This window comes from Mesoplodon mirus (genome assembly GCF_964341445.2).
Source record: "Mesoplodon mirus genome assembly, chromosome: 1".
In the NCBI taxonomy this organism is placed as follows: Eukaryota; Metazoa; Chordata; class Mammalia; order Artiodactyla; family Ziphiidae; genus Mesoplodon; species Mesoplodon mirus.
In genome coordinates, this window is record NC_138976.1 from 2,558,616 (window position 1) to 2,586,063 (window position 27,448).

The following is a 27,448-nucleotide window of genomic DNA, read 5'->3' on the forward strand; positions in this document are numbered from 1 at the left end:
CGCCTCATTCCCAGGGGGGGACCTCATGACGGCCACCGTGGTGACACAGCTGCACCGAGCCCGGTACAGCCACAGCCCAGGCCAAGGGCCTGGTCTTCCCAGGACGGCTAGGAATGGTCCAGTCCTCCCTGGACCAGTGTGCCGGGGACTGGCCACCGCTGCCCCCATTAGGCTCTCTCGTCTGGAATCAGCCCAGTGTCAGCCCATGTTCACTTTCTCCGTGAATGTCACGCCCAATCCTCCTCGTTGTCGCCGACTCCTAGCCCTCCTTGAAGGAGCATCTTCACTTTCAGACACCCGGCGACCCCTGCTGCATCTGAGAGGAGCCCCCCAGCATCCCCGGAGGCCGCCCTGGGGACCGGCTCTGACTTCAAAGCTGCCTCCCCACGTTCCCACCCGGCTCCCCAGCCCACGAGGAAGCCCGGGGCCTGAGCGAGTACGAGAAATCAACCGCTGATTAATACAAATCTCCACGGAGCCCATCTGCCCAGACGTTCATTCTTCATGGAAATTAAGCCACGAGGACTGGACGTGAGGGTTGTTCTAATGACGTTTGCAGGTAGCAGTTAGCCTGGGCGCGTCCCCGCGCTGGCAGGTTTAGTGGGCCAGGTAACGGCATGCAGGTGTGCTGACTGATACCTGCAAGACAGGACGGAACCATCGAGAGCTGCTGAGGGGCCCGGGCGCTGTCTGGTTTCAGTTGGCAGGCCCTGGAGGCTTCTCTCTACCCCGTTCCTGGGAGGCGGTGGGACAGCCCCAGCCTGCCCTACCTGGCTGAGCTGGGGGAAAAAGAACATCCACCCTTGGCTCTGTCACAGCTGTGACCCCAGAAGTGTCTACCTGCCTGGGTTTCCCACCCAGGGAAGGGGCCTGATACTCAGTGATGGGGAAGCAGACATGCCTAGTGACCTGGTGGCCTGGTAGGGAGAGCTCTGGAGTGGGAAGCTTTGGAAGGTGGGGTTCTGGGAACAGGGGAGAGTTGGGCTGGACCGGGCAGACCCTGGGCATTCTGTGAACATTTCACCAACTGCCCGTCAGCAAAGGGCATCTGGCTGCCCCTCCCACAGAGGCCCTGCCCTAAAAGCTGAACACCTGTCCTCACTCAAATATACGGTCAAATGAAAAGGGAAAAAACAAGCCAAAAATATGATTAAAAGATGAACAAAGACTTGAATGAACATTTCTCCAGAGGAGATACACAGATGGCCAATAAGCACATGAAAGGATGCCTGACATCACTAATCACCAGGGAATGCAAATCAAAGCCACAATGAGAGACCACGTCACACCCATTGGGGTGGCTATTATCAAACACACACACACACAGAAGATAACAAGTGTCGGTGAGAAGGTGGAGAAACTGGGACCTTGTGCACTGTCGGTGGGACGCAAAATGGTGCAGAAGCTGCGGAAACCATTATGCTTGGTGCCTCGAAAAATGTGACACAAAACCACCATATGACCTGGTAAGTCCACTGCTGGGTATATAATCAAATGAAATGAAAGCAGGAACTCAAAAGATATTTGCACACCTGTGTTCATAGCAGCATGACTGACAATAGCCCCCAGCCTCACCTCACCCACAGAGCTCATTTGTAAACAAACCCCACATTCCACAAGGCCTGCCCGAGAGCCTGGATCCATACATGTGAGGCTGGAGACCAATCTTCTCCCACGCTTCCCCTCAAGAGCGAGAGCCACCAGGCTGGGGGTGGGGCATCTCCTCTTTGGACGGAGCATGGGCTTCACTCCATAGTGCGGGTGCCCAGCCTTCTGGGGCCCAGAGCCTTGGAAGGTGAGAGGGCTGCAGGTTTAGGAATTCAAGAATAAAACTGGTGGGGCTTCCCTGGTGGCGCAGTGGCTGAGAGTCCGCCTGCCGATGCAGGGGATGCGGGTTCATGCCCTGGTCCGGGAGGATCCCACATGCCGCAGAGCGGCTGGGCCCGTGAGCCATGGCCGCTGAGCCTGCGCGTCCGGAGCCTGTGCTCCGCAACGGGAGAGGCCACAACAGTGAGAGGCCCGCGTACCGCAAAAAAAAAAAAAAAAAAAAAAAAAAAAAAAAGGAAGGGAATTCTGACACACGCCACAGCGTTGATGAATCGAACACATTATGCTGAGTGAAAGAGGCCAGAACAGAAACTAAAGGCCACATCCCGTATGATTGTGTTTATGTGAAATGTCCAGAACAGGCAAATCTGTAGAGATAGAATACAGATTAGTGGTTGCCAGGGGCTGGGGGATGGGAGAGGAGGAACTGGGGTTTCCTTTGGAACTTTAATCAAAAAGTTCCGGAACAAGACAGTGGTGATGGCTACACGGCACTGCAAATATATGGAATGCCACTGAAATGTATACTTTAAACTGGTTAAAAAGGTAAATTTTACATTAGGTCCATTTTATCACAATAATTCTTCTTAAAGAACAACAGTCAAAAAGGACGAGGCAGGATGAATACTCCAGGGCTCCAGCCGAAACTCCCGAACCTGCGTGTCAGGCGGGCAGGGCAGGGAATCTGCGCGCTGAACCAGCACCCTTGCTTCTGACGACCTGGGGTAAATGGGCAAAGGTCTGAACCACAGCGGGGTCTCTCCCCCAACAAGGTCACAGCCACACACCCTGTGATTCAGAGGCACTGCCCAGAAACCCCAAAGGCCTGACCGGCCGCAGACCCCCACCTGCCATGTGCCATTCGAAGAGGCAGTATTCCTTGGGAAAGGCCTTCCAGGATGCCAAGAAAGAACACTTTGTTACAATTAATTATTTACATTTTGATTTTTTTTCTTCTTTCCTCCTTGGTCTCATTCAGCTTTTTTGCTGCAAACATCAAGTTGTCAGGCTTCAATAGAAACAATGTCTTGGGGCGCTAGGGAGAAACAATTAGCCAATTAAAATTTAATTAACTGTGGACACAGACCAAAAAAAAAAAAAACAAATAGCATGCACGAGTGACGCCAGGACTAGCTGAGAAAATTCGCGCTCCCAGCCCCCTTGGGTGGGGCCCTCAGGGTACGAGTCACGGATGAGAGATAACCACGAGGTGTGCACCTTACCCGACACCCACAGGGACCAGAAAGGCACCCCCAACAACCACCGCCAAGAGGTCAGCCAGCCAGTCCAACCCTCTGTTCATAGATGGGGAAACTGAGGCCAGAGAGGAGCACAGGGGCCTGCCCATGTGCCAGGAGGTGCAGCAGCCGACGCAGGGCTTGGACGCAACGCTCCTAACCCCCCACCCCGACTTCTCCATTGCACATGTCTGCTGCCACCATAGGCACCCGAGTTCCCTCTCCCCAGGAATGATCCTACGTGAGAAAGGAGTCGATGGGTAGGACTCGCCCACCAAGGATCACGGAGAAACCACCCTGGCCATCAGCTCCTCCCTGAACCCCTTCCAGGGGCAGAGGGGCCAAAACAAAGGCCCAGAGGCTCCCGGGCCTCACACACAAGACCTGCCCATCTCCCACAGGGCGGTGGACCCAGATCACTCACAGCTCATCAGACCTGCAGGGACTCAACCACCAAAACGGAAACTTCCGGGGCTCCCCTGGTGGCGCAGTGGTTAAGAATCCCCCTGCCAATGCAGGGGACATGGGTTCAAGCCCTGGTCTGGGAACTAGATCCCACATGCCGCGGAGCAACTAAGCCCGTGGGTCACAACTACTGAGCCTGAGCTCTAGAGCCCGTGAGCCACAACTACTGAGCCCATGTGCCACAACTACTGAAGCCTGGGCGCCTAGAGCCCATGCTCCGCAACAAGAGAAGCCACCGCAATGAGAAGCCCACGCACCACAACGAAGAGTAGCCCACTCGCCACAACTAGAGAAAGCTCGCGCGCAGCAACGAAGACCCAACGCAGCCAAAAATAAATAAATAAAATAAATAAATTTATGAAACAAAAAACGAGACTTCCCCAACCCTTGTCCACTATGCAGGCGATGACGGCCAGTGGCTGCCGCCCGGAAACGGAAGCGGAGAGAAAACCATTCCCAGCACCATTGAGAAAACGTGGGATCAGCATCTGAATGGCTTATTTGACTCTGCATGTGCCTCACGCGTGTGTACACGTGTGTGCCCGGTGGTGAGTTCCTCTGGAAGCGGACGGGCTAAAAACATCCTGAAATGACAACCCGCAGTTAAAAGGAGGAAATGTTTTCAAGCAGAAGCTCGGAAAGCCTCAGCCAAAAGGTCTGCAGGCAGCGGCTCTGCGGGGCCTGGAGGCTGCGCCTGCTCCTCGGCAGCTGCATTTTAATATTTTCATCAGTAATTAGCGCTGAGTGGACGCTGAGGAGGTCAGCCTGGATCGCCTCCTGACAACATCGGGGCAGGGGTGCTGATGAACTCGCTGCAGCCTGGGCATCAGCAGCAGACAGGCCGCAGGTGAGCGCAGAGCAGCCGCGCTCAGCAAACGCATGAACTAACGTTAGTGAAATGAGCGAACACGGGGAGGCCTGGGTGAGGAGATCGGGCTGTCGGATGGATGCCCCAAGGCTGCCTGCTCCTTCCCTGAGCAGAGCCCGGGAGCTGCGTGCATTCATCGAGGAGGAATTGACATCTCGATCCCGAACGCAGGGCAGTGGGAGGAGGGTGGCGGGTGAGGCTGGCACTCCAGGCAGAGGGACGGGCTGTAGGCCACACCCCTGCCCCGCTGCCAAGGCCGCCGCCACCGGCTCTGCGCAGGCTTGTACAAGGAGGGCACCACCCCCGGGACTCACGCACGCAGACACGCAGCCGCACCGTCTCCAATCTTCCTCCAGCAGCTAAGACGGGGCCCTTCTGCAGACCCATTTTACAGATGGGAGAACTACAGCACCCAGGGGTGAGGCGACCTGTGGGTGAAGCCCACTCCCCAGCATCACACTCTGTCCCAAGCCCCCGAAGGTGCCTCAGTGGGTCCACTTTTACCTGGCTTCCAGAAGCATCAGCACTCTCAAGAAGTCCGGAGGGCAGTGGGCTGGGGTGGTGAGTGCTTGCCGGAGGGGCCGGGGCAAGAGAAGGGGTCATGGCAATAGCGGGACAGATGGGAGGTCTGGCGAAGCAAACTGGTTTCCTCCCATGTGCCAAATCCAGTAGACTGTCGGGGTCCTGGGGTGCGTGCAGAGGGGCTCGGTGGGAAGGTGCTGGGATCGATAAGTGATGCCTGCCCAGGGCTCTGCAGGGGGTGGCAGCATGTGCCAGGCGCTGCCATGCCAGGGGGACGGAGGAGGGCAAGGACAGGCTGATGATAAAAGAGGGTCCCAGGCAGAGAGGAAGAGTGGGACAAAGGGCAAGGAGGGAGGGCACCTCTACCGCAGAGACAACCGCCGAGGGGCCCTGGGGCTGGGGCAGCAGATCCAGGCTCTGGACACAGCCAGAGCAGGTGGTGGCTGACCCGCGGGCAGTCAGAGGGACTGGGATGCTGGCGGACAGCGCCTGCTTCCCACATCCAGGACAGCTGTGACCAGCCTGCCCACCACCAGGGCCCTCAGGCAGCCCGTGAGGCCCCAGCCCTAGCCACCCCCCACCGCCTCCTAGAGCCCTGATCCCAGGGAGGTGGCTTTCCTCAGCTGTTACGGACCCCTCGTTTCAAACTATGCTTTTAACCTCTTCAGAACACTTCCTATAAGCAACATGTCAGGCAAAATACGAAAGAGAAAGCAGATAAAAGTGGACTCACTCCGATTCAGCAGGGCCCTGCCTTCCGCCTCCTCCTGGCCTCCAGAGACAGGCCCAGATGGTTTAAAATCCACTGCGGGAGGGAATGCCCAGCCTTGTGCCCTTTAAAAAGCTGATGGTCAGTCCTTGCCTCCTGAGTCAGGCCTCCTGTGGCCTCTCCCCAGACAGCCCTGCCAGCCTCCACGCTGCCTCCTGGCCCCCATATCGCCCTCCTGGCCTCCACACTGGCCCCAGATTAGCTTCCCAAGCCCCTGCAGATGGCAGAATTCCACAGAGCTGACCACTCCTTGCCCCCGCAAACAGCTGCCTCGCTTGGCAGAGGGAAGGGGCACGGCAGAACGCAGAACTCGGCCTCCGCCGTCCGCAGGACCCGACTCGACCCCCCAGTTCCACCACTGCCGTGGGACACAAGCGAGACGCATCCTCTCTCTGGGCCTCGGTTTCCTTCCTTACTTCCTGAGGCCCCTGAAGAGGGCAGGAGCTCACGGATGCAAAGATCCGGGCACACAGCGCACGGGGCTCCGCAGGAGGAGGGAAGCACAGGAGGGGTGCTGGCAGGAGGGCTCCTGGCAGGGCAGGAGGGGTGCCGGCGGGAGGGCTCCTGGAAGGGCCGGCACTTGGGGGAAACACTGCACGCCCCGCCTCGGACACTGACTTAAGGAGAGGCCTGTCGTCCACCCCCGGCCGTGCTGAGGGCCAGGTTTAACCGCTTCGGAAGTTTCTGAGCCCAGCAAACTGTTTCCATGGATAATAACTAGGAGAATTCAACCCGTTACTAGAGGGTGGGCTCCGCTCTTCAACTCAAATGAGAGAAACAGCCTCGCAGACCTTCCTCCCGGGTTGTTAATTCCACTCAAAACGGGGGGCTAAAGTGAGCCGAGCTGACCAGGTAGGGCTGCAGGTCCAGGGCAGCCCAGGCTGGGGACATGCAGGGAATCGGGCCCCCGACGTGGGCGATGGAGCCCCACCCGGGGAAAGATCCTGGAGGGGCCCCCTGGGCCTGCCTGGGCCTCCTGACCCACCAAGGGCACCAGGGCCTTCTGCGACATTCCGCACCCTCACCCCGTCGCCACCAACAGCTTCCCAGCTCCTCCAGTAAGATCCACAGACTCACGCAAAGACAGACTGGTGCACGGCCCCCATCCCAGGTTGGTTTCTAGGCACCAGAAGAGAGCATGAACATCCCTACAGCCAGGCAGCCCGTGGTCCGGTCAGGGCACTGTGACCCGCAGCCCTGGTAAGGAAGGCAACTGCTTAGACGGTGGACAGCACTGGGCCCAGGGGGCGTCCCCGCCGTTTTAAACAGCACGATTTGAGCCAAGGCCCCTGGGAGGTGAGGGGTGGTGGCCCTGTGGTGTGGTGAGAGCCTTACAGGCCAAGGGGCAGCCTGCAGGAAAGCCCGCGATGAGAATGAGTGAACTGGCAGGAAGCCGGGAGCGGGTCCCAGGAAAGACGGCCCAGGACCACCCAGAGCCAGAGGCCGGCCATGGCCTCCTGGAGGCTGGGGTCCACCCCCCGGGCCCCCGTTCCCTCCACTCTCCCTGCCTGATGCCCACCCAGAGGACAGACTCGTCTCCTACAAAGCTTTCTCAGTTCCACCCCAGGCTTCACGGTGCAAGTAAACACGCCCAGTAGGTGGCTGGTCTACAAAGGATTATAATGAAGATGATGATGAAAACTGACTGTTCACTGACCACCGGGTCCCAGCCCACACGAAGAGCTGTGCGTAACACAGCGACCGTGGGGCTCCGAGCAACAGGGGAAAGCTGGTACGACTGTTCGCATCTTCCAGATGAGGAAATGAAGTTCCGGGAAAGTCGCCAGCCCAGGGTCACTGCCCGGACCGACCCCAGCAGCAATGCCAGGCAGGACCAGACGTGTTGGCAAAGCCATCACTTCACCGCCCTACTTAGGGGGCTCTCACAACGAGGAGATGAGGCCGTCCTTCCACGGTGATTTTTATCCACAATCTCTGGGACCAAGACACCAGAAGAGAGCCACAAAAACCCTGCAGCCTTATCAGGATCCTCCGTCCAGAACTGCCAACCAGATTCCACGCTAAGGCATCCCGGGAAGACCCAGCCCATCCCGGCCGCCCACTCAGCCTTCCCATGCTCCTTTCCTTCCTGGGCCCTGTGCATCTGACGGACGCCCAGAACAAGGGAACGCGAGAAGGATTCACACGCCATCAGGGAGGGAGCAGGGCCCTGGTCACGCTCTCCACACCAGGCGGCTTGGCCTTTAGCTCCCATCTCAGGCCCTTCGCTCAAACCTTCCCTGACGGGACTGGTTTGAGCAGAAACCTAATACCTTTAATGCGACCATTCGGGAAAATACCAGGGACAGGGGCCAAAAAAAAAAAAAAAAAAAAAGACTTCCGGAACCAACTTTGATGCCTCAGCTCCTGCTGGAGCTTGCTGCATGGGTGAGCAAGAAGAGGGACAAGTTACTAGTAAAAGTGATAGGACCCGTATGTTTGCTTCCTGGCTGAGGCCGCCTAACACCACCGCGCCCTGGGCCGTCATGTCCTCGTTCTATCCCTGCTCAGAGTCCAAGTACCCGCAGAGTGCAATCCACACTGGGTCTAACCCACAGGAACCCCTCTCCCCGCCACCCACCCCCTCCATCGCTGTGCTCTGAATGGATGAGAGAAGGCTGGCTGCACCCGGGGTCCCGCAGCCCTCCAGCATCTCCGGGGCTCCACCTGCCTGCCACGGGCCGGGAAGCAGAGGGAGCCCAGTCAGCATGAGCTGCCCCTCCCGGCGCTCCTCCCAGGGTCAGGAAACACCTTCTGGAATTTCATGCACCCCAAAACATCAGCTCCTCTCCACACCCGCCCCGAAGGGAAAAGGGGAAGCCCAGGGGTCAGGGGGCGGGTGGAGGACCCTGCTGGTTCTGGAAACAGGAAGAACGCCTGCGCATCATCAGCATCAGCCCAACTCCGCACAGTGGTTTCCTGGGGAGAGAGGTGATCACTCCCCTACGACGGGGGGCTTTTGCTGCAGCCAAGCTCACACTGCACGTGACCCACTCCGCACCCACACGGCAGAGGAAGGGCTCCGGGGTCACGGCCACACGGTGGGCCAGCACGGCCAGCTCCAGGGGCAGAGTTCAGAGCCTTCACTTTCCCACCCCTTTTTACTACCGTGACCTGCACAACGGCTCATCTGGGTGACCCTCAGAAGGCAAAGGTCATGCAAGTCTCTCCGTTTGATCTCTGCCATAGTAAGTGTTTAATAAATTCTTGGTAAATTGAATGCTTAACAGGCGGATGAGTGGAAGGACCAAGGAATGAATGCCTTTTCACTTCCCAAGGAATGACTCCAATTTGAGAGACTTGGGAAGCTGAGAGGCAGCTGTTTAGAAAAAGAACACCACCACCCAGAACCCAGACAGGATCTGAATGCTATAAGCCTCCTTCAATAATAGCAAAGAAAAAAAAAAAGACCTGGAAATTTCTAAACCAGCCTAAGACTAACTAGCCAGCTATCCCATAAGGATCCTTTCTGCTCCTGAATCCTATGTAAGTGGAGGACACCCAGGCAAAAAGTGCGAAAGAAACCTTGCCCCTCAAATCCCTGCCCCCACCCACCCCCATGAGAGGCCACAGCCACCCCCAAGTCCTTTCCCAACCACCCAAGAATCGGCCTCAGTGTCACTCAACACGGGCTCCAGGCAATTCCGGTCGGCAGAGACTGGACTCGCCCCTACTGATCGATCCCTCTGCCTGCACTGGGCCGGTGGTGGCAGTCAGGGGGGAGCAGAACAAGCATCACATCTTCATGCTCTGACATCACTGAGCACCGCCAGGCACATCTGGACTAGCCTGGGCGTCCCCACTGGATGGGGCTCCTGGAGGGCAAAAGGCGAGTCTGGCCCGTGGGAACCTTGGCGAGTGTCTGCTGTCTCTGTGCCCAGAGCCAACTCTCACGTGGTGACGGCCTTCCCAAGCCCATCCCGGGAAGTCACACCCGAGTGAGGAGCCCGACCTCCCCAGACCTGCTCCCTGTCCCGCAGTCTGGAGCCCCAGCTCTGCCTGCCCATCCACAGCTGCCCTGGGGCGGGGACAGTCCCAAAACAGGACCAGGGCAGGCAGCAGTGCAGCGGGGAGGAGCCGGGGTCTTGCTTACGTGTGTGCTTTCCCGGGGATCCTGTCCCCGGACGTCGGGGGCACGAGCCGAGCAAAGCAGGCTCTGGTCAGTGGCTCCCACATGGGGAGAAGCTCCTCTCGGCGCCCCGGCCTCTGCTGGCCCCACGTCCAACTCAGCTCAGGGTGCTGACCACGGGTTTACTGCGCTCAGAAAACTAGGAAGGGGGAGGGCAGTGCACGGATGCTCAGCTGGATGGACACAGGGAGGACGGCGGGAGGGCCAGGCTGGGCTCCGGAAGTCTGCACGAATACAACGATGGAGAAAAACAAAGAGAGGGGAGGCTGCCACCAACCTGTGCGGGTCTAGTAGCGCATTTCCACCAAACCTGGGGGCGGGGAGGGACCAGGAGCAGCGAGCGGCACCACTGTTTAATGAGCACCTACTATGGTCCGGGCACCACAGAGGGCTCCCCGGCCCACGCGGTCCTTGGCAAACCGAGGTGGGTCAGAGTCACTGTGTCATCTGCCAAAGTCGTCGGCCAGTAAGTGGCCCCAGGTCTGTCGGAGTCGACGTGAACAGCAGGAGTGGAACCAGGGCAGCCCTGACCTTCTCAGAGCCTCGGGTCTCCCTGCAGGACGTGAGGCTGTGCCCAGGCCCCTCGGCTCCTGCACTGCTTTCCCGGCCCCCACACCGTGACTCACAGTCCAGGTCCACTGCCCTCTCCTGGCTTGCCCTGAGTGGCCCCTCTGCAGGCAGCCAGCATGCCCCGCCGGGGTCAAACCACCCCACTGGAACCCCTGACGACCATAAGGGGCGCCCCCTTTCACAGGGTTCGGCCATGGTTGGCAGGTCACGTGACGAGAGTTGAATCCAAATGTATGTACGTCTTACATCACTGCACTCGGCTCAAGCAGAGTAATGAGCACCTACTACAGGCTGGGCACTCTGCGTGTCACAGCCGGCCAAGAAATGGGTTTGGCCAGGGTTTATCCTGTCTTTTTCTCTATGCAATTATTTTAAATACCAGTTGTGTGTATGAGTGTTTGTGCGTGTGTCCGTGTGTGTGTGTGTGTGTGTGTGTGTGTGTGTGTTCCGAAGGCCGTTCCCCAAAGTCCAGAGCCACTGGCTTCTCCCATGCCCAGGGCACTGCTGGTCACAAGGAGAAATACGAACAGGAGAGAGGTTCTAAGCCATCTAGAAGCAAGACTGTGAAAACTGAGAAGCCCGTTTATGGGAAAGGACACCAGCACAGCTCCATGCAAGCTCCCGAGGCTCCTGTCCCAGCAGACACGCCCCCGGGCAGAGGGGAAGAAGGCGGCCTCAGAGTCCTGGGCAAGTGCCCTACAGCCAGAGGGACTTGGGTGAGTCATTTAAGAGAGGAAGACAAACCTCTAAGAGCTGGGCGCTGACACTAAGAGACAGGCTCCTGAACAGGTCCCCGAATCTCGTTTCTAGAGAATTTCAGAACTAAAGAAGAGGACCGTCAGGCCCAGGTGGCTTATGGGAAAGTCCTAGTCATTGATGCTAAGTTGACACTTTACGGCACTTCAAGTAAGGGCTCCTCTTGGAACTGACTTCTCAGCATTTGCAAGTGCAAATACAAAACTCCCCTTGCGTTTCATAAATCATGTATTCACACAACTCTTCTGCAAACACCAGGTCCCTTATGATAATGGTCCTCAGATAAAGCAGGCAGTAAATATCCTCTGATATTTCCCATCAGCAGGTGGAAATGGCCCCGGGTAGTCCTGTGCCGGCAGCAGAGGGAAGGACCCTCCAAGAGCACGCAGGAACTCAGGAACGGCTGGGCCACAAGGCGGCAAAGAGCCAGGCCTGATTCAAGCCCTCGGCCCCCGATCCATCAACAAGGTATCACGTCCTGACCCCATCTTTTAAAATGAGGGACCTTGGAACTGTTGGTTTCCAGATGGAACGTGACACGCTGCTTTGACACTCTGAACATAGGCTCACCCGGAAGCCACAATGAGCCATACCCTCACCTGGCCTTTGCACCTGCCCGGCCTCAGGTTCCCCTCACCTGTGCCAGCAGGACTCCCAGACAGCTGCCAGGGACACTTTCTGAGAACACGGGGAGACTTCCCAGGTTATTTGCCACGGACCTAGGGGATCACCTCCAGGGACCAGGGAGTTCAGATAATCACCACCCCCTTGCCCGACACCTGCTCAGAGCCAGACGGCCCTGCTTGTTTCAGTATAATCTTGACGGCTCCCTTCTCGGAGCACCACAGTAAAAGCGGTACCTGCATCACCTCAGCCGACCCACGGAGCTGGTGCCCTTTCTCCCACAAAGAATGGGAGACTCGGGGCAGGAAGTAAATGCTTAGGGTCGCTCAGCTAGAAAGGCAGGGCCAGGGCTGCATCCCCGGTACTGGCCTCATCCAGGCCCGGCTTTTCCCCCCATCCTCCTGACATTCCAGAAAGAGGCCACTCACCTTCCCAAAGTCTCGGACATCAAAGAGGTCGAAGGGGTCAAACAGCTCGCTGTTCCTGAGTCCAAATTTGTCATGGCAGACTTTAAGGAAGGTGCGGATGTTCTTCAAACACAGGAACTAGAGGAGAGAAGGGAAAATTACTCAACCTGCACGGTCTGTACGGGCAGTAATGCTAACAGCTGCAAACTCTGCCTCCGTGCGCCGACCTGGACCAGCGCTTCCCTGCTCGGAGAAGACACCACGGCCATCCCACTGGCCCTGGCCATTCCTGGCCATCTGTCTCGTGCCCCTGCCCAGGGATCCGCACGTTTCAACTCCGACAATCACGGCTGGAACAAAATATGCCGGTTTTCAGTCAGCAGGCACAGAGTGGGCGCACACACAAGTGCACACTGCCTTCCCCACACAGACACAGCCCCCGTTACTTTACACGTGACAAAGCCCTACAGCAGCCATGGGGACCACTGGAGCAGCACGTGCCAGACACAGCAGGGGGCCACTGGGAGCACAAAGGCCAGCATCAAAATCCCAGATCAGGGGCTTCCCTGGTGGCACAGTGGTTGAGAGTCCGCCTGCCGATGCAGGGGACGTGGGTTCGAGACCCGGTCCGGGAAGATCCCACATGCCGCGGAGCGGCTGGGCCCGTGAGCCATGGCCGCTGAGCCTGCGCGTCCGGAGCCTGTGCTCGGCAACGGGAGAGGCCACAACAGTGAGAGGCCCTCGTACCGCAAAACAAAACAAAACAAACAAACAAACAAAAACAGACCCATAGGGAGGAGGCCACGTGACGACGGAGATGGAGACTAAGGTCATGCTCCCAGGAGCCCAAGAAGCCACCAGGAGCTGGGAGGGGGCCTGGGACACATTCTTCCACCAAGACCCCAAGAGACAGTCCACCCTGCGGTCACCTGGATCTCAGATGCCCAGAACCGCGACTTCAGCTGTTTCAACCCCCCCACCCCCCCACCCGGAGGAGGGGCCTGAACCAGAGCTGCCCCGGCCCCCTCAACCCTGCAGCTCCAGACCCTCCTCCCACCCGCCCTACAGGCCCGGCTGCGGCGTCCAGCCGGCTCCAGCCCTTTCTGCACCGCTCGCCTCTGATTTCCACTAAGCCTCTATTTTAATTCCTCCTCAGCCGCCCATTTTTAGAGTTAATTACCCAGCTCCTAACCATAATTGCAGCCGGCAAGGCCAGGCTTCCCTTGGGGGCTCAGGCGGGGCAGGCGACCCGTGGGCACAGTGTCTGCCCGGCCTGGCCCCACCCCCACTGTGGCCACTCGGGCCCCTCACCTTCCAGAACCGCTCCCCGTGGTGATCTGGGCCCAGCCCAGGCTGGCGGCGGACAACAGCCGCACACACAGACTCGGACCGCAGGGGAAAAGGGGCACGGCAGGACTGGGAGAAAGCACCCGGGCCGGCAGCGGTTCACGGGTGCCCGTGCGCCTGGCACTGCGCTGCAGCCTCTGCCCTCCCTCCAGGAATTCACCCCATTTCACAGGTAAGGTAACTGACGCCCAGGCAGTGGAGAACTTTGGCTCCAGATTAGAAGGTGGCCAAGCCGAGATCTGAAACCACGTGTGCTTCCAGAGTGGTGAAGGCCCTTTGAGAGGATGGGGCCTACCTCCAGGATGCCCTGAGTGTCCTGGGTCCCCCTTGTCCGGTGTGCTTACCAACAGCATCCCTTCCACTCCCATAAGTGGCCCCGTTTGAATAAGTGATACGGTCACCGTCTCCCTCATTGTACAATTAGGGAAACTGAGGCACAGAGACTCACCTTCCTCCAGTTCCCTCCTTCCCCACCACCCCTGGGCCCGGGAGGGTGCGTGGCCGGAACCTGGCCAATCAGAGCCTCGTGGTCCCTCACTCCCAGCAGAATCAGCTTCTGATTCTGGGACAGAGACTCCTGAGGGGCAAGGGTGAGGGGACCAGGGCTGAAGCGGCTGCAGGCACGTCTCAGCCACAGGCTGGGTGACACTGGGCAGGGGCGGCGGCCAGTGTGAAGCCAGAAGCTGCCCATCCTTGTCTTGTGGCCAGAGAAGGCCTGACAGCCGGCCGTGTCCCTGTGGCTTCAGGGGCAAGTGGCATTCTTCTATCTCCTCGGCCGGCGGGGCCCGCGATGAAGGGCAGCCACAATAAGGGTCTGTCCCAGGAAAACTGGCCCCTTCACAAGCGGCCCAGACCGGAGGTAGCGCCGTTGTACTGGTTGAGGGCATCCCGTGGGGCGTGGGCTCCCCCAGCCCCAGACATGGAGGGGGTCCCAAGCAATCCCTCGTTGAGGCCTGGCCACTGTGCCGAGAGGTGGGACCGCCTATGTCCTCTAGTCCTAGGCCCTTTTCAGCCTCCTCAGACCTGATCAGGCTGAAATCAGATTAGCATGAGGACACAGGCTCCACGGGCCGCCGCCCACCTCCCCAGGCACAGCCAGACCGGACAGCCCAGGCCTGCTGTTCACTGTCACCTGTCACTTAGCTGTCCCCAGGCCCCAGCGTGGGGATCCTGGACGTGATAGGCAGAGCAGGGTCCTGAGAGCCAGGGGCCGTGTCTGAGCCTCGTGGCCCCCATGCACCCTCGGGGGGGGATGGGGGGGCACTTCCTGGCCAGGTTCAAGTGGCTCCACTACGGCTTCCTAGTGGTCAACCCACTGATCATGGAGACACCGCCAGGGACAGCCCCACCCCGTGGAGGAGACACAGAGGCCTGCCCCACTGGGCGGGCAGCCTTCAGGCCACAAGGGCCCCTCCTGTTACCCACCCCCCAGGCTTGCTGTCCCCCAGGCAGTACTGGGACGGGGCCCCCGGAGCTCATGTCCACTGCTCACGCACCTCAGCACTGAAAGGCTGGTGCAAAAGGGGGAACTGAGGCACAGGGTGCTGAAGCCACTTGTGTGAGGTCACATGGCAGCAGGGGGCCCAGGATTTGTGGTTTGAATGCAGGTGGCCGGGGAACCGCCCACAGGTCGAGGGAGGGAGGTAACCACAACCACGGCTGCTTGCGGTCCTGCTCCAGTGACAAACCTACTACCGCCTGCGACGGCCCCCTGAGCTGTGCACCCCATTCCACAGATGGACAAAGTGAGGCTCAGGGCAGCTAGACCATGGGTGGGTTCAAGTTCCTGCCAGAAACAGTGCAGCTGGGATGATGACCATAGGCCCCTGCCTGAAGGGGGGAGGGGAAGCCCTGTCAAAGCCCAGGATAAGGGAAAGGGGCGGGGTCTGTGTGTTCAAGGCCTGGCTGGCTGCCCTGCCCCTTGGAGCCCCCAGGGAGCTGTGTTGGGCCATGAGGGAGGTGCCCAGCCCCCCGGGTGCTGGGCTCTGTGGGATGTGACTCACCCCTGTGTGCATACCTGGCTTCCTGGTTCCAACACCCCTCCCCCACCATGTGTGCTTGGCAAGTCTCACTGCTACAGTGAGGGGCTAGACTAGGGTCCGGGGATCCCAGGCATCTCACACTGGCTCATAAGAATCTCCAAAGCTCCCATTTAGGAAGGGTTTCCATGGCACCAGGCTCTGGGCTAAGGGATGGGCTGCTCACAGCATCCCAGAGTCATTACAGCGATTCCTAATTCACCTACGAAGAGACTGAGGTCCCAAGAGGTTACCTAGCCTGCCCAAGGTCAGTAGCAAGGATGTGACAGAGTTGGGAACAGATCTGGGTCCGTTTAACCTATAAGGCCAGACTTTTGATAGTTTGTAGGTTTCTGAGCAGGGAATCAATAAGATTTTTTTTCAAAAAGAAAATAATACTTGCAGGAAAATTAAGTCCGGTCGGGGTGATGGGGAGACACTGAAGGTAGGAGCCCAGCCTTTGGGCTTGACAGGCAGGCTCCACACACAGAAATCATGGCTCACGAATCGGCCAGTGGGTGGGGGAATTTGGAAGGGCTGCTGCGCACACAGGAACCGACCAGCACGCCCCACTTCATTGTTTACTGAGACCTTCTGCTTTTAGGTCTGCATTCGATCCATCCCTATGATGGACTTTCATTTTGAGCCCTAGTTTGCAGGTGTGGAAACCAAGGTTCAGAGATTTGGCAAGGAGAGGTGACCTCTCGCCTCTTACAGGGCTTGTCCCAGGGGAAGAAGTCCCTTTGGCTGCCCCCAGGCTAAGTCAGGAGGCCAGCAGCCTTCAGCTCCCAGAAGTGACTGGGGCCCACATCCCTGCCAACATTCCTCCCCTCCCCCCGCCCCCGCACGTGGTCCCCGACACGCAAAGCTCCTCTGGGCACTCTGGCTGGTATCCCCGGCCCACCCACTGCACCACACAGTCCCACCACCCCCGGGGTCTCCAGGGCAGGGCAGGAAGGCACAGACGCACATTCCAGCCCAGACCCTGGCCTGGCCGCTGGGCTGTGCCTGCTCCAACTCAACGGCCCCATCTTTTCCCACCTCAGTTTTCCCATCTGTAAAATGGGGAAGTCTTGCCCACTGACTCCTACAATGCTGGGCCCCTCACTCAAGAAAACTGCTTTACGAAGGGACAGTTGACACTGGGACCTCCCAAAGTCCCTGTGCCCAGAGCTTCCCTGGGCCACCATGCCCTGCAAGGGGGGAGGTGGGGTCTGGCCCCAATGGCCCCTCCAGAGCCCTGTGATCTGCACTTCCTCCAGGGCATAGTCAGCCAGAACTGAGGAGTGGCCGCACCGCAGACGGAGCTGGCCCTTCGTCCACACCTCTGCCGGCCTCTAATCTTACCAGCCTAACTCCTCAAAGCTGATGCTCACGGGCCAGGGGAGGAAGCAAGACCTCCAGGACATGACGTGTCTGAGGCTCTCTGCTCACGGCCACAGCAGCGGGACAACAGCGAGTTGAAGAGCATCCTCCCAGCACCCCCCAGCCGTAAGACAGACCCCTGGACCCCCGGAGAGGGACCCGGGCATGCCAGCTGCCCAGGTATCTCGAGAACAGGAGCTTTGTTTTAAAACCCCTGCATCTTTCTGCAAGGCGGGGGTCTCCACATCTGAAGTTCACGCTCTACAACACAGGCTCCAAAAAGTGCCCACGGACAGCACTGAGTTTCTTGAAATATTTCAACAAGCGGCATTAAAACTGCATTTCACGATGACACGTCGCTTTGCTGCAGCTAGAGCGATGCTAACCCCCCGCCCCCAACCCGCCACCCGGGGCCAAGCTGCTGAGCCTGCCCATCAGATGCTCTGACGGGCAGCTGACGACGAGGTCTTTGATCAATAAAAAATGGGAAAAGGAATGAATTTCTTGTTTTATTTATGCCACACGCTCATTCCAAAAAACATCTTAAATGACTTCATTACTATTTAATAGAAGCAGCTCACTGGAATGGATCTTTGAAATTTGGGGCCCTTCAGGTAAATAAACAGGGGGCCTGGAGGTGACAAGCTGGCCAGATATTCCATGGGGGTAGGGGCCAAGACCCTCTTCTCCCCCTGGGTCCCAAATGCCCTGGGCAATGACCCACAGCCAGGGTTCAATGTCCAGTGAATGAATGAGTGCACAGGTGACCATCTACAGAGCATTAACTGGCATCTCTGAAATGGCCCAGCTTTTCCCCCAAGCAGCAGGGATTCCATGATGGCTTTACAGGCATCTGGGGCCCCTGGACGGCTGCAGCTGCGCAGTGGGAACCCTCCCTTCCAGAAGCAACTCTTCCAAAAATAAAGGGGCAGGTGGAATTTGGGGTTGGCCATGACCACTCACTCCCGCACCCATCAGTACCATCCTCGGGCCTCCGTGCACCAGCCAGGTAGGATCCACCAATTGTTAAGCCCAATGACACCTCCGGCAGGGAGGGATCACTTATCACCCATCTTACAGAGAAGGAACCAGGCTCGGGAGGTCGGGATCTGGGATTGGAATCAGTCCTTCCAACTCCACAGCCCTGGCTTCCCACGCCATCAGGGGCCGAGCCGCCGTGACTGCCCCCAGCACTGAATGCGGGGGCTCCCAGGGGGAGAGGCCGGTGCACCTCCAGCTCACCCGCTGCTCCAGGCAGGGAACGCACAGGCCCAGCCGGGCATTTACTGAGGAGCGTCGGGGACTCGATTATGTCTGGACAATTTAACAGGAGCACTTCCTCCACTCAGGCCGTTTTCTCAGCTGCACACGCACCAGGAGACGGGAGCGCACGTGGGCGCCAGCAGGCTGACGGATGAACCCCAGCGGCCTCTGTGCAGGGCCCGCTGCAGGGAGCGGAGGGGGTTTTCTTTGTGCACCGAGGTCCTCCAGAGGCTGGCCTCGCCCCAGATCACAGGCAGGCCACGTGCGATGGCGGCATCAGGCCCATCGCTGTGCCCACCCCTCGCTGTCGCATCGAGTGGCTTACCCCACAGCCGTTAGATGTTTGTCCAGAAAGGACTGGGTCACCTGCCTGGCTTGAAGTCTAACACTCATTGGTGCTGAAACATCATCGGATGGAATTCCACTTTCTCCGGTAAAAAATCATCCATCAGCTGCTGGGCCTGCGCCGGGTGCTCCACGGAGCTCTTTTTTTTTTTGCGGTACGCGGGCCTCTCACTGCTGTGGCCTCTCCTGTTGCGGAGCACAGGCTCCGGACGCGCAGGCTCAGCGGCCATGGCTCACGGGCCCAGCCGCTCTGCAGTACGTGGGATCTTCCCGGACCGGGGCACGAACCCGTGTCCCCTGCATCGGCAGGCGGACTCTCAACCACTGCGCCACCAGGGAAGCCCAACACGGAGCTCTTTACGTCCACGGTCTGCACATTCCTCTACCCCACTCACGAGCTATCACGCGTGCCCATTTCATGGCTTGGGGTCCAACCAGTTCAACCCCCAGCGAGGGGAGGGCCAGCTCTGACCCATGTGGTCTGGTCCAGCCTGGGCCACGAAGCAAGACACCTCCCACGAGGAATCCCCCCACCCAGCAAAAAGCCATGGGCGGGGGAAGCCCCTCCAGGAACGACATCGGAGGAGGCCGGGGACAACCCGCTGGGGTGACAACAGCTGCACTGATCTCCGTGAGCTGGTGCCTCTCTGCCTGATCCCAGCTCTCCTGGGAGGAAGGGGCTCCCCAGTGATGCGGGCCCCTCCCCTTCCCCGGGACATCACCCTCACGCCATGACCACCGAAATGTGATTCAAAACGCACTCTGCGGGCTTCCCTGGTGGCGCAGTGGTTGAGAGTCCGCCTGCCGATGCAGGGGACGTGGGTTCGTGCCCCTGTCCGGGAAGATCCCACGTGCCGCGGAGCAGCTGGGCCCGTGAGCCATGGCCGCTGAGCCTGCGCGTCCGGAGCCTGTGCTCCGCAACTGGAGAGGCCACAGCAGTGAGAGGCCCGCGTACCGCAAAAAAAAAAAAAAAAAAAAAACGCACTCTGCCTCCTAGGTGCTGGAAGAGGGGGTGCCTCTAAGGCAGACCCCAAGTCTGGCCTCAGCAAGCTTCCTGACCCCTGAGCCCGGACCCTTCTCCCACAAGAATGCCCTGACCCATTTCCAGTGCCCTCTGGCCACTTCCGGGAGCACTGGGCGTGGGCCTTGGCCTCCCACCCGGCCACTCCCTTCCCCCTTTGGCCCATGAGAAGGTGGATGCTGCACACACAAGGCTGACACCTGGTACCTCTGGGGCGCCCGGCCCTGCTGTGCTCAGTCAGCTCACTCCCTCCACACAGCCCTCCACCGTGGGTCACAGCTGCGTGGGGCCTCCTGCTCGCCACACTCCGGAGGGGGCTTCCCAGGGAAATGGGGAGGGGGCTCAGCTGAGCCACGGGAAGCAGGTTCTGAAAGGTTAGGAGGTCGAGCTCCAGGCGGAGGGAGACGCGCTGGCAGTCAGGCTGTACCGAGCTGGTGACAGATGGAAAGCCATCGCTCCCCACCCTGATCTCCAGCACTTCCGCATCGACACTTGAGGGGAAACGCACCAGGAAAACCCATCCTGGAAAAACACTAGGTTGGACGTCTGAGCAGAAGAGGAGGGGCGGGGGTAGCTGGGGAGCTCATCCTCAACTCTGTCCATAGTCAGCAGACACTTAATAGGCGCCTACTGTGCGCCAGGCCCTGCCGCGAGCCCCAGGCTCAGGGAACACAGACAGGAGCACAGCAAGAACCCCTCTGAGCCCTCGGCTGCCCAAGGAAAGAATCATCTGCGATCTCCTCCCGATACCTGCATGGAAACTGTTCCCAGCAGTCCTCAAAAGATCTGCTGCTCCAGCTAATGGCCTGTTTGAGCCGGGCGGGGTGGGGGGGATAAAAAGTAGCCCGCCTTATTAAGACTTCAAGGTCAGGGTCAAACCAAAGGTTTTCTACAAAGCGGCAGGAAATTGCTTTTCTAGTGTTTCTCTGTGCGACCACCTTCGCTTGAGCCAGAGGGTTCAATCCCGCTCTCTTGCTGCTCCAGTCCTCCAGGCGGGCACGGCTAGGAGAGATTAGCTCGGCCGCTGCCTGGCACAGTGCCCCCTACCACCAAGCCAGCACCCTCCTGCGGCCCCGAACCAGGCCGTGAACGCTGGCCCCCGAGCCCCGTGAAATCGCCCCCTGACTCTGCCACTTCAGTGTCTCCATCTCTACTGCCTGCCTGCAAGTGGCCTCAAGGTCAACATCAGAGCATCCTCCTCCACACGCCTCCAAGCTCCTCTTCCCCAATCCGACTCCAGAGGCAGGTCAGCTCTGCAGACGTTAACAGGATGGTCCAAGCACTGACGCTGTCCCACCTTTTACAAATAAGGAGGCTGAGGCTTGAGAAAGCTGTTTGCCAAGCGTACTGGCTTGAAAGGTAGTCCCCCAAAAAACACGTCCGTGCCCTGGAAAAAGGGTCTTAACAGATGTAATTAAGGATCTTGAGACCATCCTGAATCAGGGTGGGCCCTACGTCCAATGACAAGTGTCCTTAGAAGAGACAGACACAGGAGAGACGTGGGGAGGAGAGGAGAGGCCAGGTGAGGCCAGAGCAGGGACAGGAGTGAGGCGGCCACAGCCAGGGACGCCTGGACCACCAGGAGCTGAGGGCGGTGGGAAGGACCCTCCCGCAGAGCCTCCGGTGGGGGTAGGGGGTGGGGAGCATGGCCCTGCAACACCTGATTTCAGACATCTGGCCTCCAGAGCTGGGAGAGAAGGAATCTCTGCTGATGCCAGCACCCAGTCTGTGATGGTACAGCAGCCTGAGGCTCCAGCTGGTGGGAGGCGCCTTTCATGAACCACCTGCTGCCTGGCCTCAACACAATGGACAATGCCACACCCACAGGCCCTCAGCAAAGGTTTGTGGGATAGATGGATGGATGGATGGATGGATGGATGAGTGAAGAGGGTTTCGATGAGAAACAGAAGCAAAAATCCTGGTTTCTTCCACCCGTCGTCCCAGCTCGCGACCATTCCTGCCCCTTACAGGTTCCCCGACGACCCCCCCTGGCTGGGAGTCCCTGGACCCTGGACCTGGCACCCTGGGGCCCTCAGTAAATGTGGTTTGGACCCCCCAGGGTCAACCCAGGGCTCTTTGGGGGTCAAGGGCCCCAGAGAGACTCCCAGCCAGATGGGGAAGTCAGAAGTGGCTGTGCTGGGCCCCAGACCCACCTCCTTGCTGCTTCTCTGAATATCGTGAGGCTTAGCTCCAGCTTCGGACCCCCTAAATTGGGGCGGGGGGGAGAGGGGCCTTGGCAGGTCCGGCCAGCTTTCAGGCAGAGAGATCTAGGTTCAAATCCTGAACCCTCCCACTGCCACACCCTCCCTGGGAACTCCACCCCGCCATGACCCCAGCTCTAGGCTCACCACGCGCCTCAGGCCCCCACCCTTGCCTCCAAGTCTCTTTGGGAAGGTGCCCAGCTCGGGTACCCCAAAATAGAGCACCCCAAAACAGGCCTGTGGTTCTCTAGCCCCAGTGGGGACCCCTGCTCAGTGAAAGCCACCTGCCTGCTCAAGCAGGGGCTGGAGAGAGCACCAGCAGGCAGCGGAGACCCCCTCGCACGCCGCACTTCCAACCCAACGGGCAAGTGGCCTCCACGTGTGGGAAACCAATACATTACGTGCGGCGTTTTTAAGCTCCCGTCACCACAAACACCAGGGACATACACCCTTCTCCAAAGTGCCACAAACGCCGTAGAAACTGTCACTCAAGGCAGCACGCCGGGCGCTCAGGGGCCTCGCGCCTGGGTCAGCTCACATCACTGTGAGAAGAGTGGATAAAACGTCATGTTTGGTTATCATCCCGACGGCTCCCAGCGGCTCTGAGAAGCGGCGTGACAGACACACACCGCAGCTAACATCCCTCTGTCTGTGGGCCACCTGCTGAGGGCCCGTCGTCCCCACCCGCGTGGCAAGGCCGCTGAATCAGCTCTGTCGCCCTGTGGGGATGGGGGTGGTGGGGTTACTGCAGAGCCGGCCGGGAAGGCCCACCGGGGAGCAGTGTCCACATGATGTCCTTCTGCTGCCTGGCTCTCCGCAGACACCGCAGGGAGCTTCAAGAAGCATCTTTCCTGAGATGTTGGAAAGGACCCCAAATGCCCAGGGCAGGAGCGGCCATAGGAGGCACTCAGTAAAACCTGAGCCAACACACATGTGCCTCCTAGGAAGGCTTCAGTGGAGATGGGGACCGTTCCCCGTCCAGGAATGGAAGGCGCCTGCAGGGCAGCTGGGGGCTTCCTGGGCCCCCCAGGCTCATCTCCTCCCACACCAGCCTTGGGGGGCGCACAGCCCCGTGCAAACGGGGCAGGGGTGCAGGCGTGCAGGACATTATGTGTGAGGGGGTGCCAGTGGGCGTGCGTGTGATGGTGTATGCGTCCGCGCTGTTAATTAACGAGGCCAAGCACGAAGACGTCTTCAGGTGGACATGCGCTGAGAGAAATGGTTTTCGAAGTCCAGGTAGGGGGACTTTTAATGGGACTTTATTTTCATTGCACTACGGTCTGTGAGCCATAAAGGTGAGTTTTTAGCTAGATGGGGCAAGAAGGCACTTCCCCGCCCCTGCTGCCCCAGCAGACACCCACACGATGAGAAGCGGACGCTCGGCCAGGCCCGAGTGCAGAGGCCAGGCCGCCCCCCAGGCTCCATCTGCAGGGAAGAAGTGGCCTCCACGGTCCCCGGGGAGCGATGCCGAGGCCCTGCCTCTCCCAGTACCTGTCCCAGGGGTCTCCAACCTGCCGAGAGCCCCTGACCTTCATTCAGTCTGATATTCACTACTCATGCCCCAACGAGGCACGCATCATATGCAACCCAGGTCCTAGGGGCCCCACAGGGGGCCTCGCCCTCCATGAAGAAGCCCTGAGGTGAGGGTACAGCTCCCGATGCCACCGCCAGGCGCCCCCCCTCCTCCCCACTCCCCGGGCCTCCCCGCACAAGGGACGCCCTTGAAACAGTAAATCTCAGGCTTGGCTTCCGAAGTCTCTTCTCCCTCACGTGGCAAAGAAACTGTCGTTCCCAAGTCAATCCAACTGCTGCCAACCACGGGCTCAGCGGGGCAGCCCTGGCCTCCAGCGGCGAGAGCGGCCTCTGCTCTCCATCCAGCTACAGGGCATCACGGAACTCTCCGGAATCGGGGCCTCGTCTCAGTCACTACTGTCAGCCCAGGTGGGCAGAGGCACAAGGGGGATACATCGACAGTGGGCACGCAGCTCGCCGGGTGACCCGGGATAGGACTGCCCGTCTCAGAACCTCGGTCCCCCCAGTTCAGTGAACCTGAATGTACTCCTGGAGCTCCGAGGAGGCAGACCTCCTCACAAGGTCACGGGGGAGAGTGGGGAGGGAGGGGGTCCCGCAGCATCAGCACTGGCTTGAACGAGGTACCACCTGACACCCATTAGGATGGCAACTATCAACAAATCAGAAAATAACGTGTCAGCAAGGATGTGGACAAACGGGAACCTTGTGCACGGTTGGCAGGAAAGTAAAATGGTGCAGCCACAGTGGAAAACAGTAGAGCAGTTCCTCAAAACGTTAAAAATAAAATGATCCTATGATCCAGGGATTCTACTTCTGGGTACACACCCCAAAGAGTTGAAAGCAGGGTCTCAAAGAGATACTTGTACACCCGTGTTCACAACAGCCAAAAATCATGGAAGCAACCCATCCATCAACAGATAAATGGATAAACAACACAGGGTCTATCCATACAATGGAATATTATTCAGCCTGAAAAAGGAAGCAACTCCTGACATACGTTACAGAATGAACCTGGAGGACATTACACTCCGTGAAATAAGCCAGACACCAAAAGACAAATACTGTATGATTTCATTTATATGGGGTCCCTAGAGTAGCCCAAATCAGAAAGACAGAAGGTAGCATGGTGGCTGCCCAGGGTAGGGTAGGGGAACAGGAAGTTGTTTAATAGGTAGAGTTTCAGTTTTACAAGGTGAAGAGAGTTGCGGGGTGGACGGTGTTGATGGTGGCACAACAGTGTGAATGTCCTTAAAAATGGCTAAGATGGGGCTTCCCTGGTGGCGCAGTGGTTGAGAGTCCGCCTGCTGATGCAGGGGACACGGGTTCATGCCCCGGTCCGGGAGGATCCCACATGCCGCAGAGCGGCTGGGCCCGTGAGCCATGGCCGCTGAGCCTGCGCGTCCGGAGCCTGTGCTCCACAACAGGAGAGGCCACAGCAGTGAGAGGCCCGCGTACCAAAAAAAAAAAAAAAAAAAGGCTAAGATGGTAAACTTGGTTACGTGTATTTTACCACAATTAAAAAAAAAAAAAAACTCGTTTGAAAACTTCAAAAACTGTATGGTTTTCAAGGTCCCCCCAGCATGAGACCCCCACTGAGGACCATGTGATTCCTCGTGGGCTTCCCCTACGGTCCACCCCCCGCCCCCAGCCCCATGCCCTCCACCCAAAGCCTCTGGCCTCGTGGGAGGGTCTCTGGCTTTCCCAGGAGGAGAAGCAAATACAGCATGGGTGATGGACACAGGGGGTCTGAGGGCCTCAAAGCATCGGTGACACAGCCCCTGCGGGGAGCGGGAGTCCAGGGAACTTTGCCTTTCTAAGGTGCTTCTTTTTACTTTTCCCATTAGGCATTACTTTTCCCATTAGGCATTACGTTCAAGACTCCTTAAAGAGATTCCTCCACTTTGGATGGGGCCTGGGAGGAGTGGTTCCCACGAAAGGACTAAAAACACAGCCGGGCAGCCAGCACAGCAAGCTTCCGAGGACGTCACCTTCTGACAGTCAGAAAATGTGAAGATCAACTCAGACGCTGCACTTTCTGGAAATTCCAGCCGCACCAGCGCCAGGCCCTGAGCTCAGGGTGGGGCACGGGGAGTGGGGGCGGGGAGCCTCCATTGTTTGCCAGGCGAGCAGCTGGGCTCTCTCCCCTGAACTGTGGGTCAGGAATGTTCGCAGCTGCAGACTCCCCCCACCCCACCCCAACCTGGGTAGGAGCCAAGCGGGGGAGGGAGGCTGCCCGGGCCTGAGGACAGAGCCCATCCAGGGAGGACTGGGAGATCTGTGCACAGAGAAGCTGAGCCAGCACGCAGCCGGGCCCCACCTGCCCAGGATGCACAGCTCACCTGCCCACAGGTGCCCAGGGCCTGGAGTCGGCCGGGGCTCAAGCTGCAGCCCGTCCCTCTGGCCTTTTACTCTCCCGAAGGCCTTGCCGCTTCCGCTGCTTCCGGGCTGGAATAACCCTCCCCACTTGGCCAGGTGGAGAAACTGAGGCCCAGACTGGCACTGAGGGGCCTCCCCCCTCACCACCTGCCAACAGGTCCTGTGCAATTTTTTTTTTTTTTTTGGCTGCGTTGGGTCTTGGTTGCTGCGCGCAGGCTTTCTCCAGTTGCCGCGAGCGGGGGCTACTCTTTGTTGTGGTGCACGGGCTTCTCATTGCGGTGGCTTCTCTTGTTGCGGAGCACGGGCTCTAGGCACGCAGACTTCAGTAGTTGTGCCTCGCGGGCTCAGTAGTTGTGGCTCGCAGGCTCAGTAGTTGTGGCTCACAGGCTTAGTTGCTCTGCGGCATGTGGGATCTTCCCGGACCAGGGCTTGAACCCGTGTCCCCTGCACTGGCAGGTGGATTCTTAACCACTGCGCCACCAGGGAAGTCCCACCTCCTGTGCAATTTTAACAGAGAAGGAAACATGCCTGGGGGGCACCACTCCATGCTGGGCGGGGTGGCGGGGTACTGAAATAAAGCGAAAACCTACAGGATCTCCCACCCTAAAGCCTAAAGCACCACTGACCACTTAGGGTCCTTTTCTGTCCAGCTCCTTGACTTTGCATTTTTTTTTCCTTCTTTGGATTTTTTTAATCGAAATATACAATATTATAATAGTTTCAAGTGTACAACATAGTGATTCAATATTTTTATAGATTATCCTCTTTTTCTTTTTTTTCTGGCCGCCCCGCACAGCTTGTGGGATCCTAGCCCCCCGACCAGGGATCAAACCTGTGCCCCCTGCGGTGGAAGCACGGAGCCCTAACCACCGGACTCCAGGGAAGTCCCTATCCACCATTTAAAATTATTATAAAATATTGCCTGCATTTTTTTTTTTAACAAAATCGACTGCTGGGAATAACTGGCAATTCTGAGTCCTGGCATTTCCTCACTCACAGCATAAGCGCCCGGCTCACAGCACTCGGGGTCTGGAATCTCCCCCTGGCCTGGCCGCTCTTCCACATTCCATGCCCTCCCATCCCCTCCAGTGGGGCATTCCGGTTGTTTCCACAGTTTCACTATTATATTTGCAGGACAGTGAGAGGCTCTGTTCCTCAGAAGCAATTCTCTCTTGGGGCCAAAGGCTCCACCTCCACTAGAGGTGTGTCAGGGCGGGACCACCAACAGAGGATGGTCACAACCCACGGCCTTCGATCCAGACGGGCTCCACCAAGTGGAAATGGTGGAGCTGAGGAAGACCTCAGACAGCTCCAGGCAACCCTCACCCACTTCCATCCATCCATCCGTCCATCCATCATTCAAATGCCAGTCAGGCCCACCTTTGTGCAGGCACAGGGGCCCCAAGCGAGGCTGTGAATGCCTTTGCCCACCCCCCATGGAAGAGACCTTTAGTTAAACATTAAACTGAGGATCTCAGGCCAGGTCAGCAAGGTACCCGACCACCTGCTGGCCCACCCCCACCCAGCCACCAACCCCGGTGTTATTTTCGGGAGGAGGGGGCGGGGGCAACGGAGGGAAGTGAGAAGGCAGCAGAGCAGCTCCAGGGGTTGAGAAATGAGTGCAGGCCGACCAGCTGCGACCACAGGGGCCCCGCCAGCCCACAATCTCCCACGTCCACCTCCTCCTCGACCTGCTGCCTGCCATCTCCACCTGGCCAAAATGTACCTACTCCCAACACCTGCCAGCCCCTGCCCTCCTGGGGGCACCACACCTCCGTGTGCACCTCTCCTATAGCCTCAGCCA

General features: G+C 58.6%; 1 protein-coding gene across 5 annotated transcripts in view; it reads right to left on the reverse strand.

Moving 5' to 3' along the window:
- VAV2 (vav guanine nucleotide exchange factor 2) overlaps positions 1–27,448 on the reverse strand; it is a 176,184-nt gene that overhangs the window by 124,046 nt on the left and 24,690 nt on the right. For all 5 annotated transcript variants that reach the window (XM_082614300.1, XM_082614301.1, XM_082614299.1 and 2 more), the window contains exon 2: positions 12,197–12,313. In XM_082614300.1, coding sequence (XP_082470426.1) covers positions 12,197–12,313 — 117 coding nt within the window. The remainder of the gene's footprint in view (positions 1–12,196; positions 12,314–27,448) is intronic.